The sequence below is a fragment of the Pan troglodytes genome, chromosome 14 (genome assembly GCF_028858775.2).
Source record: "Pan troglodytes isolate AG18354 chromosome 14, NHGRI_mPanTro3-v2.0_pri, whole genome shotgun sequence".
NCBI classification, from domain to species: Eukaryota; Metazoa; Chordata; class Mammalia; order Primates; family Hominidae; genus Pan; species Pan troglodytes.
Genome location: NC_072412.2, coordinates 42,161,852 through 42,177,218, shown reverse-complemented (window position 1 = coordinate 42,177,218; position 15,367 = coordinate 42,161,852). Strand labels below are relative to the sequence as shown.

Sequence of the window (15,367 nt, the reverse complement as noted above, 5' to 3'; positions counted from 1 at the left end):
GTATGTGTGCCTGCCTGCATGCACACATAGGGGAAAGACAATGAAAGAGCCAGAGAGGGGAAACAGAGGGCACATATGTCTGTACTCTCCTCCTGTTGGAAGTTGAAAACAGCAGCCTTATTCTTTACGCTAAGTATAGGTTCCAGGCATTTGTGCCTTCATATTCAATAATATATTCTGGGCCTGACAGTTCAGATGTGTCAGCATTTCTATTACCATTGCCTATGTTTAGAGTTCTTTATGCAGTCAAAAGTGCTAAGGCCAAAAATTGATATGAAGATAACAGAGGCAAGATATAAGTAAATAAACCAAGGAACTAGGCACTTTTCTTTGGTATTTGCATTACAACATAAATATAAAAATCAATTTAAAAGTATTGATGGGCTGATTTCTACTTTTTCCCTTCTTTATTTTGGTATGAGAGGTAAAAATCCAAGTTTCAATAATGGCTTCTGAGAAAATTCACATGTCTATGATTTGGGTTTCTAATAGCTGCTTTTAAAAGTGAACCAATCGATACTGTGTCCTGAGGGACAACTGGGCTGAGCATCTCATGAGGAAGTAAAGGGAAGTGTAGAAAAAGTGAAAGACTAAGATAGACTTTCAATAAATAAGAGTTCACAATGTAGATGAAGTTGTACAACACACGAGGTGTTCTTCAAGAGTTATACAACAGAAAAATTGAGTGTAAATTCAATTTTAGCAGGTTAGGTTTTATTTTAACTGCATCGGGAAAACCACATAGATAAAACTATCTTATTGTTTATCCTTTACAATTTTAAAGCAAAACAAACACAACAGCATTTTATTTATTTAATTGTAGTGCATCCGTATTTTCACATATTGGATTTTAAAAAATCTCTGCTTACAAGAAGAAACGAAAGCCCAAACAAGAATGTAGTATGTAAGCGAGTACAAAATGAGATAGAGTAGAAGGCAAACTGATTACCTAAGTCCCACGAAGTCAGGAAACAAAGTGTAACTCAGATCCAAGCAGGGTTAACCAGGAAAGGCTGCATTTCTGTGTGTACCTGCTGCTTTCTTCAGCACTGCACTGTACAACATTCTGGGGCAGCCTGAGAGATGCAGACTATACAAATATAGTCTCACATCTCACCACCAAAGCACAAACATTCCAGAGGCATGGAAGCCAAAGTGTAAACACTTCTGCAGTCAACTCTTAACTATTCACATTTACAGAAGGAAAGAGCAAAGGCACCACTAATCCAAGAATAGATAAATGGAAAGATCACTGAGTTAGCTTTGGAATACACTCTTGCATATAGGTGTATCCATGTTTAAGGAACTCACAAGTCTGTTATGAATATTAGTCATAAGGAGTTAGAAACTTTCTCCAGGAGTCAGAAACCTTTTCACCATTTATTACAGCTACTGGAAATAGAGAATTAACTGGACAATCTCAAAGACACATTCTTAGACTAGTAACTAAAGTTCCATTGACTCCACCAGACAACTATAGAACTATACACAATTTTGGAATTTGGCAAAAAAAGTATGGCATGGACAAATAACCCTGTTCAAAATTGAAAATAAACAGCAGGAAACAAATTTTAAAAAATTCTATAAAAGTACTGAAATTCCCTTTCAATTGCTGCAAGTTATCTCATTTCAGTTGTCTTGTTTTCATTGCCTCTCTGCTCCTTTCAATAAATTCGGTCTTCTTGTTTTCATCTTTAATATACTGAGCTATCTCTTCATTTCTTGTGCAAGGTCTGCTGCTTCACTTTCATGAGCTGTCTTCAGAACCTTGCTCTGGATGTTCTCCTTGAAAGCTCTTGTCCATGAACATTTCAGATAAAATCTTATCAAAGCTTCCTCCATCATCACTCTGAGTCAAAGAAAGTCACTCTGCTAAACTTTACAACAGAACTTTTGCTATGTGCACTTGGATGGACATCATAAGCTTCCAGGGAAGAATTAAAGAGATTAGGTACTCCTTGCCCATGATGCACAATGACACTGGATCCTTTCGTAAACCTAATTTCACATTTATAATCCCAGGTCACATGCATCAAAAAATGAGCCAAAAGTCATACAAGCCCCTTCATTCTGATTCCCACATATTTAGAATGAGTGCAATATAATATAAACAGCATGCGTTTCAGAGTCTGAATTTGGTTCCTAGTCCCACCACTTACTGGCTATGTAATCTTGGAAAAGATCCTAAACTCCTCTGACCCTGTTTCTTAACCTGTAAAATGGGGATACATAATAGTACCTCTTAGGCTAGCTATGAAAATCAAGGTAACATAGGCAGAATGTTTGGCACAGGTACTAAACGTTAGCTAATATTATTAATGCTTTTCTTAAAATGAACTTATTCTAATTATTGGCTTTTAGCATTATAGTTTAGATGTCCCTATTGGACCAATATCTCTATGTGATTTTTATCCTGTCATAATCGAAGTTTGCCACTGTTGATTCCCCCCGCTAAGTTGAGATACTAATTTGAAATTTATAGCCAACATCTAGCCTGAGTGATCATATTCTACCCGTGTGAAATTAAGCTCCCTCTTAATGCTGAAGATTGAGTATTTCTCTACATCTATGTAATATAGTCTGTTCAGACTTAAAATTTGGACCAGTGCTGCTAGATACTGTTGAATCAAACAGAGAGGGAAAGGGTTATTATGGCAGGAAGAGAAATGAAGATTACTTAATGAACTTGCATTTCAATTGAGCAGGGTTTTTAATACAAAAGAAAGAGCTTTTTATAAATTCTTTTGCTCAGCAACAATAAAAAGAGGAAAAGAGCACTCAGCTGGGAACAATAGCTACTCAGCTCATAAAAAATCATTAGAAGGAACATTTTCTTTGTCCGCCATGCCCAGCAATTTTGCTGGTGGGCAATGATCCAGATCACTTAGGTTCCACCTATAAAAATGAGTCCAGAGAACCTTCTCAACTTTTCCAGCTAATAAATTATGCTAACAGAAGTCCTCATCTCTTAATGTGTGTAATGCCACCATAAATAAAATTTTGACTCATAATTCATGGAATGTTTTTGACAAGTAGATGATACTGATCCAGCCATTAATAGGATTTGCTCTTTGGGTTGCTTTTCCATTAGAAGGGAGGGACTATGCTGACACATTTACTCGTTCCCATCAAATCCTCCTTGCAGCCAGGAGCCTCTATCTAGTTGATGACTGTTGGGCGAGGCGCAGGGTGCCCGAGGACAGCATGGTTCCACTGTGTGAAATTGGCTGGTGTACTTGGATATTTAACTTTTCACTGCAGTCTCCGTAGCTCATCTTAAGTTGGTTGAGTCAAGAGAAACTTCATATTCTTGACATAAAGAGCCTGGCTGATTCATCTTCTCCCACAAATGATATTAAACCATATTAAGCTAATTGTCAAGTGTGTTCAATTACCTTATCAATAAAAGCTCTTTTCTGTGTTCAAGGTTCCCCAGGACAACCAAAAGATTTCTGCACATGAATAAAATATATTATTTCTAATGACGCTGCTGGGTGATCAATCATAAGCACACCCATTAATGCAACTCTTATGTCTTGTTAATTAAAAAGTATGAGGGAAAAAGTTTCCTGTTTAAGAATGTATTTTTTTTGTTTGAACATGGTGCACATTTTAAGAATGAATTTATATCTTTACTGCCTGATATAGTAAGTATTCAATATTTGCTGAATGTCTAAAATATATTTCATAAAAAGTAAAGTGCTTTGAAGACTAAACAATGTATTCCAAGCCCGACATTTTTTCCTTCCTAAACTTCCCTCCACTTTTGACTTTACGGTGAAGACTGGCACCATCAACAAATCTAAATAGCATTCTATGTTCCCCTTGAATTAACTGTCCTTGACTTACACTTTCTCTGCAACCTGAATTGTTTTATTTTTAAAAGGCCTTCCTAGTCCCTCAGATTGCATCTAAGATGTAAGTATGCACAGAAACTGCAATATCAACAGAGCTTAATTAAGCAGAATATGCAATGACGGCAAATATGCAAGCGCAATCTTTACTGAAGACAGGTAACCACTCAAATAAGCTTTTTACAGATAAGGAGTTGGGGGAGGGTGTGGCTGGTGAAAATTCAGTTTTATAAGCATACTGCCATTTAGATAATTACTCCTGAATATCTGCAACTGTACTTGTTCACTGCAACAATAAACAAGACAGGTATGATCCCTGCTCTCAGAGAGCTCATAATTCATGATATTACTTTTGCTGGACGCACCAGAAAAAGAGGGATACATTTTATCCTTCTACTATGTACGTATAGTTGTGGAGATCTGGGGATTAGGATGGCATCTTTAGGTACAAGGGTAACAGCAGAAAAATAATTATATTTATTATCTGAAACTTTCTGGGCTTATATTTCAAGTAACTGTAGTTCAATTATACATGCCTGATTTTGTTCTTAAGTAATGCCTTCACAGACTCAAGGGGGAAAAAAAAATCCCAAAACTCTCCTGCTGCATATTAAAGATGAGCACTGATTCCTTCAGTCCTCTCTATCCTCTCCCTTTGAATCGAGGCAGGCTCTGTAATTCTTAGACCAACTGAATATGGCACAAGTGATGCCCTGACAGTTTCCAGACCCAGAACAATTTGGCAGCTTCCATTTTGTCTCTCAGACCGACCACTCTGTTATAAGACAGCTGCTATGGTGAAGATGCTCTAGTAGCCCTGTTGAGAAGCCTATGTAAAGAGGAACCTATGCAGAAAGGAACTGAGGCTCTCAGCTAACAACCAGGCCCAACTTGCTGGCCAGAGAAGTGGTGCCTCCAGCCTGTTAATGCTGCAAGGAATAGAGACGAGCTGTCCCCACCATGTTCTATCCAAATTGCAGATTCGAGGGTAAAATAAATGATTACTGGGACATAACTGAAACTTTACCGTGAATCCAAGGTATTATTAAAGATAAAACTAATTAAATGAGGCAGTGAAAGAAGTAAAAATTACATTTTTTTTTTAGCATTTACGTGACTAAATGCTTTACACATCCTTATTCTCTACTATAACCTTATTCGACAGGATTTTTTAAAATTTCTTTTTATTATACTTTAAGTTCTAGGGCACATGTGCACAACGTGCAGGTTTGTTACATATGTAGACATGTGCCATGTTGGTGTGCTGCACCCATTAACTTGTCATTTACATTAGGTATATCTCCTAATGCGATCCCTCCCTCCACTACCCCCCCCCCCCCACAGCAGGCCCCGGTGTGTAGGATTATTTTCTCTATTTTATAGATACGGGTTATTGACTAGAAAATTAAGTAACTGCCCAAGATCACATAACAGGAAGATAGTATTCAAAACCAGATCTGACTCCAAGGCAACTGCAAAGCAAATGGGAAATAAGGAAATTCCAAGCTAATGCTGGGGTGACTCAAATTCTCATGAATAAAGTATGGATTAGGAAAATATGACATCAATTAAAAGGTGCATCTGAGGGTGCCCCAATACTCCTCAGCAGAGCTTTAAAAATTAGTGGTAACATTTTTTGATGCATAGTATTCAGAAAACAGCAACATTTTCTTAGTACGTAAAACTTTATGATGCCTGCTAAATGCAAGTGCTCCAGAGTAAAGAGTTTACAAAGATGAATGGCAAGATCCTTGCTCTAAAGGTTCTTGCATTTTAGTATGAGAAATAAGGTATGTTACACCAAGAGTTTCTTCACAAGGTACCAAGCTATAGCCCCTATAGTTATGTACCATGTGAAGAATAAAGTGCTATGGGAATTTATTCATTCACTCAACAAATATTTATTGGGTGCCAATGTAACACCAAACAAGACAGATACAATGCCTGCTCTCAGAAAGCTGCATTACTTTTGCTGCATGCACCAGAAAAAGAGGGATACATTTTAGCTTGGCCTTCAACTATGCCTAGACTTTGGGCAGGTGGACATCTGGGTATTGGGATGGCATTCTTAGGTACAAGGATAACAGGAGAAAAGTGAAAACACTAAAGCATGAGAAAATTAGTAGGACACGTATGGGGACTTTAAAGCAAGAAACATATTTTATCGACTTTAAGGTTCCATCAATGTAATTCAGGATTATTTTATAAACCAAAAGAAAAAATAGTAATTAAAGTTTTACTGAAATGGTTCTCAACTGGGGGCGATTATTGTCCTCTAAAGGGCATTTGGCAATATCTGGAACCATTTTTGTTGTTACAACTGATGAGAAACGACTAGTCTTTAGTAGGTAACAGGTCAGGGATTATTGCTAATCATCTAAAACACACAAGAGACCTCCCACAAAAAAAATTATTTGGCCTAACATGTCAATAATGCCAAGGTTGAGAACTCCTAAACTACAGAATGTTAGAAGTTGAAAGATGCATCTAGGATATCTAAAAAGTATTTTGAGATAGAAACAATGCAGTAGTTCAGTTTACCTGGAATGAACCCAAGATTTGTAAAGGAATACTGGGAAATAATGCTGGCACTCTATCTGAATCTGTTCTCTCACCTTTGGAATAGTAAAGTGATAATGATCAGGGACTATGTTCTAAGAAATTAATTTAATGCAGTGTAAGTCACAGGGCTGGCCTTTGATGACCACTCTGTCCAAACCTTGCTTTCCAGAAACCCTGCACTCTAAACACTCCAATTGATATATCTATTTCTGCTAATTCTCATCTCAGAATAACACTTAGTCACCTCACCAATCATATGGTATCTGAATATTTTTCTTTTCTAAAGCCCAGCTCTATGCCACTTATTCCTCCTCTCATGCAGTGTTTAACACATTCTTTTCTTCCTTTGAACTTTTGAAACATATCATCTGTATCTAACAGTATTCACTATTTGTGATTTATCCTTCCTCTACATATAAGTTCCTTTGGTTCATGATCCATGACTGCTTCATACTTGCAACTCTCAGGGGACGCACGATAGTGCCTTGCACATCAAAAGGGGTCAATAAATATTTGTAGAATGAGTAATGAATGAATATACAGTACTGGAAGACTATAATTAAATACAAACTCCTCAGACTTCTCTCAACCTTTCCTCACAGGGCTCATTTTGTAAACCTGAATCATTTTAGTAGCTCTCCAAGTCCTCATGCTTTGGCTATAGGGTCTCAGAGATAGTGGGGTTCTTTAACAAGTCCTTAACCCCTACTTTACTGAACACCATTTAATAAATTCCATTACATTTCAGATCATATCTCCAAGAGGTATCAGCCAGTGCTTGTTCTCAAGACATTTAAAACACCTTATATAGGCAGAGTCCCAAATTCCCTGAAAAAAAATAGACAATGAGGGTACAAATATAAGCAATAAGAGTTCTACTCATTGCTCGCAAATCCCAATTGCATTCTTGATAATCATATTTTTTGCACACGTGTGTGTGTGGGGGGGGAATTCAGAACATAACAAAAATCTTAAAAATGTATGAATGTCACAAACAAAATAAGAAAAAAGATCAGTTATAGAATTTAAGGAGATCTTTAAAAGATAATAAAAAGCAAGACTATTAACATTTTATTGTTATACAGCTTAATGGTGGAAGATAAGACTGTGGTCAATCCATATAGAAAATTAAGAAGACCGTGTTTTACAATATTTTGCAGGGCTTTTTTTTTTTTTTTGAAGTCCCCTCTTTTTTTTTCCTTCAGTGTGGTCCTTAAGCATCAATGTTTGGTGGTTGTTTCTAGCAAGTCTTTTGCTTCATTTATTTTGGCTGCTACGTAAGGAGATCCACCTGAGAGAACAAAGAAAAATGAATTAAAATACATTTCATCATTGACATACTTTAAAGTCCCCAAAATATAAAAATACTTTTTTGATATTGTCTCACACATTAATCCTCTGACAAATTATTTTATAAGCTAACTAGAAATCAAAACAGTATAAATTAAACTTGATTAGTGAAGTCCTGCAACTATCCAACAATAAAAAAAAACCTCTGAGAAAAATGATGAAAGAAAGTTATAATCAGGAATAACTTGAACAACATTCAATACTGCACTGGTCAGACATTCACCTTTCAAGTATTTGACCAGAGAATTTTCTAAAATTAAGTGGATGGTTAGGCAAGTAAAATAACAGTCTTTTCCATGACTGTCTTTTTTTTTGAAAGACACATTCATCTGTGAAAACGGGTATCTTTTTGAAGAAGGTAAATCAATCCAAGGGGTCTTTTAAAGCATTAATCAAGTCTTATAATGTCACAAAAATAAAATGCATGTTTAAAAAGGCAACTATATACTACCCAGTGCCAAAAATCTATTTACTTAATAGAGATAAATGATCTAATCTTAATAAATGAGAGATAAAAATAATGTCAAAAAATTTTTTTTGTTCTCCGAAATGATTGTATTCGAATATTTACAGAGTGTAGTTTTGGATTTACAGTGCAAAAAATAAAATTAAGTCAGTTCTTTTTTAGAGTTCTTTGCAATGAATTCTTTCTAATGCAAACAGCAAGAGGAAAATTGAGGTGAATTTCAAATGCAGAATCATTGTAAATCACAAACAGAACCTACATACAAAAATACTAGCACCAAATTGTCATATGAAAGCTAAACATCATATACCTTCTAACTTCTAGTCCTGAATACTGTCATTGTTTAATGCTTAGACTAACAATCATATTACAGCTCACCAGTCTCTTTGTGTTTTTTATTTTGTATTCTCCCCTTAAGTGCAAACCATCTATAGCTGCTGAAAATATCATAAGGTCTCAGTAGCTTACAACAAACCAAAAAGCATCTAGCTAGTATTGGTGTAAATTGTTCTGACTTTTTTCCGGCCTTTTATTGATACCATACCACCCAGCTTATGAAGGGAAAAGAAAGCAAAGAAAATAGATCAACAAACATGGTGTTGTGGTAGAAAGGGTAATGCTGGAGAAAGCTATATTTACCTCTTTGCCCTTGAGGATACAACTGACATTTTCATATCAAGATCTGAATTGCTATAAACACTTATGGAATATATCATAGTATGTCCCTGAATATGCTATAAGAGTTACAAAGAAAGCTGATAAAAGTTTAAAGCACTTGGTTATGAAATATGTTGATTTCATGATTATCTTTGAAGACAATCTAGCAATCAGGAATTAGGTAATGTCAATGTGGTAAGCTGTTTAAATTCTTAGAGTTATCAGGGTGATGTCCTCGATGTCTTGGATATCCTCAGCAAATATTAAAATATTAATTGAACTTAAACATAACCTTTAATTGATATGCATTATGGATATTTAAATCATAGGCCATACTATGCTCACTCAGCAGTTGGAAAAAATCAAAGGCACAGATGATAGAGAGTCTTATTAAATATTATACTTATTGATAGCAATGTTAGAGGAAAAAAATGACATGACAATTTATTCAGAATAATGTTGAATTCTCTACCACTCACTCTAAGTTAGAGGGCTTTTAATTTATGTACATGGTACACATTTTGGACTGGTTCTTGTGACCCTCATTCTACCTCTAAATAGTTGGAAAAGTTCCTCAGTCCAAAACTACAATTCTTATAGTCTCTTCAAGTAGTGTTTGATTCACATTAGGTTCCATTAATTAGAGCCATTCTTGTGGGACTTGGAAGGCTGAAATGAGAGAAAGGCTTTCTTGCTGCACCTCTTTATCATTATTACTACTAGTAAGCAAGAGTGTGGTATAGTGGTGGCAGCAACTGTGCTTCTCCCACAGTTCTAGTGGCAGCCTGTGAGGCAGCAGCTTCCCTGACAGAGTAGCTCTGTAATTGTTTAGGAATGATTCTTGTAGGCCAAGTGTAGAACTTGCTCCTTCAGATCTTCCAACAATATGTAACCTGTACTAAATGCTCTCCTGGTTATAATATCTAGTTGCTGGCAGTGAATCCTGACTGATAACATAGGATAGGATGCATACCCTAAATTTAATGAAAACAAAATACTCTTGGCTGGACACAGTGGCTCACGCCTGTAATCCCAGCACTTTGGGAGGGTGAGGTGAGAGGATCACTTGAGCCCAGCAGTCTGAGACCAGCCTGGGCAACATAATAAGACTCTGTCTCTACAAAAAATTAAAAAATTAGTTGGGTGTGGTGGTGCACACCTGTAGTCTGAACTACTGGAGAGGCTGAGGTGGAGGATCACTTGAGCCCAGGAGGCTGAGGCTGCAGTGAGTCTTGATCGCACCACTGCACTCCAGCCTGGACGACAGAGTGGGGCCCTATCTCCAAAAAAAAAGAAAAGAAAAGAAAAGAAAAGAAAAGAAAAAGAACAAAAAAATAACACTCTTCAACCCCTCTCAGTTTTCTGGGGGAATTCAGTGGGTTCCATTTAATTAGAACACTCACCTTCACCCTTAGTATTTCTGTATCTTTGTACTTCTACCACTAAATGTGGCCAGAGGTCTTCTGCTTCTGGCTATTGTGAACCATCATGTTTAAGACCAACTCTCCCACTGACACCCAACTAGAAGAGCTAAATAAAATATAAACACATCAGTATAAAAGCACTGGAGGGCTACCAAGTCAGTCAGGTCTTGAGGGCCAAGATCCTGGAGATAACGGAAATGCACTATGATGAGCCCAACATTCTGCACTGCTTTTTTCCTTCAAAGAAGCCAGACACAGAAGAGTATATAATACTATTCCACATATATATGAAACTCTAGAAAAGACATGTTTAATCTATAGTCTGTGGCAGAAAGAAGAATGGTGATTGCCCAGGCTGTGGGGAGGGATTGGCAATGGGAAGGGGCAAAAAGGAACCTTTGGAGCTTATGGAAATGGTGTATGTCTTGACTGTTAGTGATTACATGCACATATATATTTGCCAGAACTTGTCAAATTGTGCATTTAAATGGGTGCATTTTATTCTATATAAATTATATCTCAATAAAGTTGATTAATAAAAATCCAGCAGGTTATATATTGTTATTAGAGACTATACTTTTAAGAAATAGAAAAAATATACACTATCAAAAACGCTGACACTGTTATACTAATTATGAGATAAAGTACATTTTAAGGTAAAATGCAAAAATAAAACAGGCAATTTCACAGTGTTACAAGGGTCAGTCTACTGGTAAGAGAAAGCAATTGTAAATCTGAATATGCCTAATAAGATAGCCTCAAAATATACAAAGGAAAAAAGGAGAGAACCAAAAGGAAAAACACACAGATCTACAATTTTAGTGAGTGATGCCTCTTCTCAATAATGCATAAAACAAGTAGACAAAATGAAAGAGTAAGAACACTGAAGTTAAATAACATCAACAAACTTGATTTAACTGACACACATACAACATTCCACCCTGCAAGTGCAGAACGTATCTTTTTTTAAACTGCACATGGAACATTTACTGTAACTGATCATGTGCTAGGCTAAAAGCAAGTCTCGACAAACTTCAAAGATTAAAATAACAATAAACGGTGCTATTTAAAGTGTGTTCCACGGATGAATGTTGACTTACAACTGCTATTAGACCATAGATAGGTTTGGAAATTGAGATTAAGTGTTTAGAAAATATACCTGTTTGAAATAACAGTGTACCCCTGTAAAACCTGGATCTTATATACATACTTTTTTCTTCAATTTTCTCATAATTTCATTTTCATTGTATTTTACAAAAGCTGTCAGTTCACCAGAGATTGAGAGAAAAAAACAAAGTCCTCCAACACAGAGTTTCAGAAACATTGAAACAGAGTCTGTTAACTGACCATAGTAGAATTAAACACATATAGAAGGTCCCAATGTTAGAATATTAATCAATATACTCCTAAATAACTCATGCATCAAGGAAGATATCGCAATAGAAATTAGCATTCGAGAGAGAATCAACACAGGGAAAGATTAGTTCTCTAAAAAACTAATCAACTTCATGTCAGAGCACATAAAAATGTAAAAGATAAATTCCAAGAAAAAGAAAACCTTTCAAAATTAATATAAGAAGAAATGGAAAATCAAAAGAATATTTAAGAAACTAAATATGTAATTAAAAACCTTCCCATAAATAAAAATCCTGGCCATGATTTTGTTGAATTTTTCTGAAAAACAGAAGAGAAAGAAAACACTTTAAACTCTTTTTATGAGGCTGGCATATCTTTGATAACAAACCCTAATGAAAATGTCACAAGGAAACCACAGACCCAGATCTCTCATGAGCACAGGTGCAAAACAAACAAAATATTCACTTATCAAATCAGACTAGATATGATGACCAAGTTAGGTTTATCTCAGGAATGCAAGACTGGCTTACACATTCAAAAATTAATCAATGTAATTTACCACATTAATAAAAAATAAATATATATTTATTAATTTATTTTTTGAGACGGAGTTTCTCTCTTGTTGCCCAGGCTGCAGTGCAATGGCTAGATCTTGGCTCACTGCAGCCTCCTCCTCCCAAAGTGCTGGGATTATAGGCGCGAATCACCACGCCCAGCCAAAATAAATACATAATCATGTCAATAGGTTCAGAAAATTCAACACACATTCATAATAAAAGCTTTCAGTCAAGCTTCTGCACAGCAAAAGAAATAATCAGCAGAATAAACAGACAACCCACAGAGTAGGAGAAAATCTCACAAACTGTGTATCTGACAAAGGGCTAATATACAGAATCTACAAGAAACTCAAACCAATCAGCAAGAAAAAAATAAATAATCCCATCAAAAAGTGGGCTAAGGACATGAAAAGACAATTCTCAAAAGAAGATACACAAATGGCCAACAAACATTAAAAAAATGCTCAATATCACTAATTATCAGGGAAATGCAAATCAAAACCAGAATGCCATACCATCTTACTCCTCCGAAAATGGCCATAATTAAAAAATAAAAAAAAATTATAAATGTTGGCATGGATGTGGTGAAAAGGGAACACTGATACACTGCTGGTGGGAGTATAACTAGTATAACCACTACGGAAACTAGTATGGAGATTCCTTAAAGAACTAAAAGACCTACCATTTGATTCAGCAATCCCACTACTAGGTATCTTTCCACAGGAAAAGAAGTCATTATGTGAAAAAGACACTTGCACACACGTTTATAGCAGCACAATTCACAATTGTAAAAATATGGAACCAGCTTAAATGCCCATCAACCAACATGAGGATAAAGAAAACATGGTACATATCTATAATGGAATACTACTCAGCCATAAAAAGGAATAAAATAATGGCATTTGCAACTATCTGGATGGAATTGGAGACCATTATTCTATGCAAAGTAACTCCGGAATGGAAAACCAATCATTGTATATTCTCACTTATAAGTGAAAGGGCATAAGAATGATATAATGGACTTTGGAGGACACAAGGGCATAAGAATAATATAATGGACTTTGGAGACTTAGGGGGAAGAAAGAAAAGGGAGATGAGGGACCAAAGACTACACATTAGGTACAGTGTACACTGCTCGGGTGATGAGTGCACCAAAATCTCAGAAATCACCACAAAAAAGCTTTTCCATGCAACCAAACACCACTTGTTCCCCCAAAACTACTGAAATAAAAGTAAATAATAAATCATAACACTAAATGAGAAAGGATTAAACAATCCAATCAAAAGGCAAAGGCTGTCACACTGGATTAAATTACAACATGACCCAGCCAGGTGCAGTGGCTCAATGCCTATAATCCCAGCACTCTGGGAGGCTGGGGCAGGAGGATCACTTGAGCCCAGGAGTTTGAGGCTAGCCTGAGCAATATAGCAAGACCCTGTTTCTATTAAAACTAGAAGAAAAGCAAACAAGCATGAGCCAACTATATGTTCTCTACAGGAGACACACTTTAGATTTGAAGACAAAAATACTGAAAAGTAAAAGGATGGAAAAAGACATATCCTGACAGCAGCAATCACTGAAAAGCTAGAGTGGCTAATGAGACAAAGTAAACTTTGAAACCAAAAATGTTATTAGAGACAAAAAGGGGCATTCCATAATGAAAAACGGGCCAATCAACCTGGAAGATGGGACAACTGTAAACATATGTGCACCTAACAATAGAGCACCAAAATATGTGAAGCAAAAACCAACCAAAACAAAAACAGAAACTAAGAAATGAAGAATAAATACCAGCTAATACCCCACTTTCAATAACAGAACAACCACACAAAAGACCAACAAGGAAACAGAAGACTTAATACTATAAACTAACAAGACCTAACACATATTTACAGAACACTACCCAATAACGGAATATGCAATTTTTCTCAAATGCACAGAGGATATTCTCCAGGACAGAGCATATAATAGGCCATAAAACAAACCTTAATAAGTTGAAAAGGACAGAAATAATACACTGTATTCTCCGACAATAATAGAATGTATTAAACATGAATAACACCACCCACAGCTTATGGGACACAGCGATAGCACTGCAGAGAAATTTATTGCTATAAATGTCTATGTTAAAAAAGAAGACGGCTGGGCACAGTGGGTCACACTTGTAATCCCAGCACTTTGGGAGGGTGAGGGGGGCACGGATCACTTAATCTCAGGAATTTGAGACCACCAGCCTCAGAAACAGGGCAAAACCCTATCTCTACAAAAAATAAAAAAATTAGCTGAGCAAGGTGGCATGTGCCTGTAGTCCCAGCTACTCAGGAGGCTAAGGTGGAAGGATCACTTAAGCCCAGGAGGTCGAGGCTGCAGTGAGCTATGACTGTGCCACTGCACTCCAGTCTGGGTGACAGAGTGAGACCCTGTTTCAAAAAAAAAAAAAAAGACTTCAATAACTTAACCTTCAACCTAAGACAATGGAAAAAGAAGAGAAACAACTGTATGTCAATAAATTAGATAATTTAGAGAAAATGGACAAGCTCCTAAAAGATACAAACTACTGATACTGACTCAAGAAGAGACAACTTGAATATTCCTGTAACAAGGGACTGAATCAGTAAACAAAAAACTACCCACAAAGAAAAGCCCAGCCCCTGATGGCTTATAGAAGAGAGAAACAGAACATTTCCTAATTTATTTTATAAAGCCTACATTATATTATCTTCACACCAAAACCAGACAAAGATATCATAAGAAAGCTACTGATCAATACATCTTATAAGTGTAGATGCAAAGATACTAAAACACAATACTAGCAAACCAAACCCAGCAACATATAAAAAGAATTATAAACCACGACCAACCAAGGGATGCAGGAATTATAAACCTTGCATCCCTGTGGGATTTAACACAGGGATGCAAGTTTGGTTTAACCACCAAAAAACAAATATATCGAGCCTCATCAAAAGAAAAAAAAATTCACATAATGATCTCAATACATGGAGAAAAAGCATTTGACAAGATTCAACACACTTTCATGAAAAAAGCACCTAGCAAACTAGGAATAGACAGAAGTTCTCTAAGTGTTAGTATGTTTGTAGATAAAAAGCATCTACAAAAAACCCACAGATTGAATGAGCAAA

The 15,367-nt window shown here is 36.2% G+C and overlaps 1 protein-coding gene across 3 annotated transcripts in view; it reads right to left on the bottom strand.

Annotated features, from left to right (window-relative positions):
* Positions 1 to 7,464: 7,464 nt before the first annotated feature.
* DNAJC15 (DnaJ heat shock protein family (Hsp40) member C15) overlaps positions 7,465 to 15,367 on the bottom strand; it is a 79,059-nt gene continuing 71,156 nt past the window's right edge. For all 3 annotated transcript variants that reach the window (XR_010150448.1, XM_509654.7, XM_016925262.4), the window contains one exon: positions 7,465 to 7,707. Coding sequence is in view for 1 of the 3 variants with exons in the window: in XM_509654.7 (XP_509654.1) it covers positions 7,637 to 7,707 (71 nt within the window). In the remaining 2 variants the exon portion in view is untranslated. The remainder of the gene's footprint in view (positions 7,708 to 15,367) is intronic.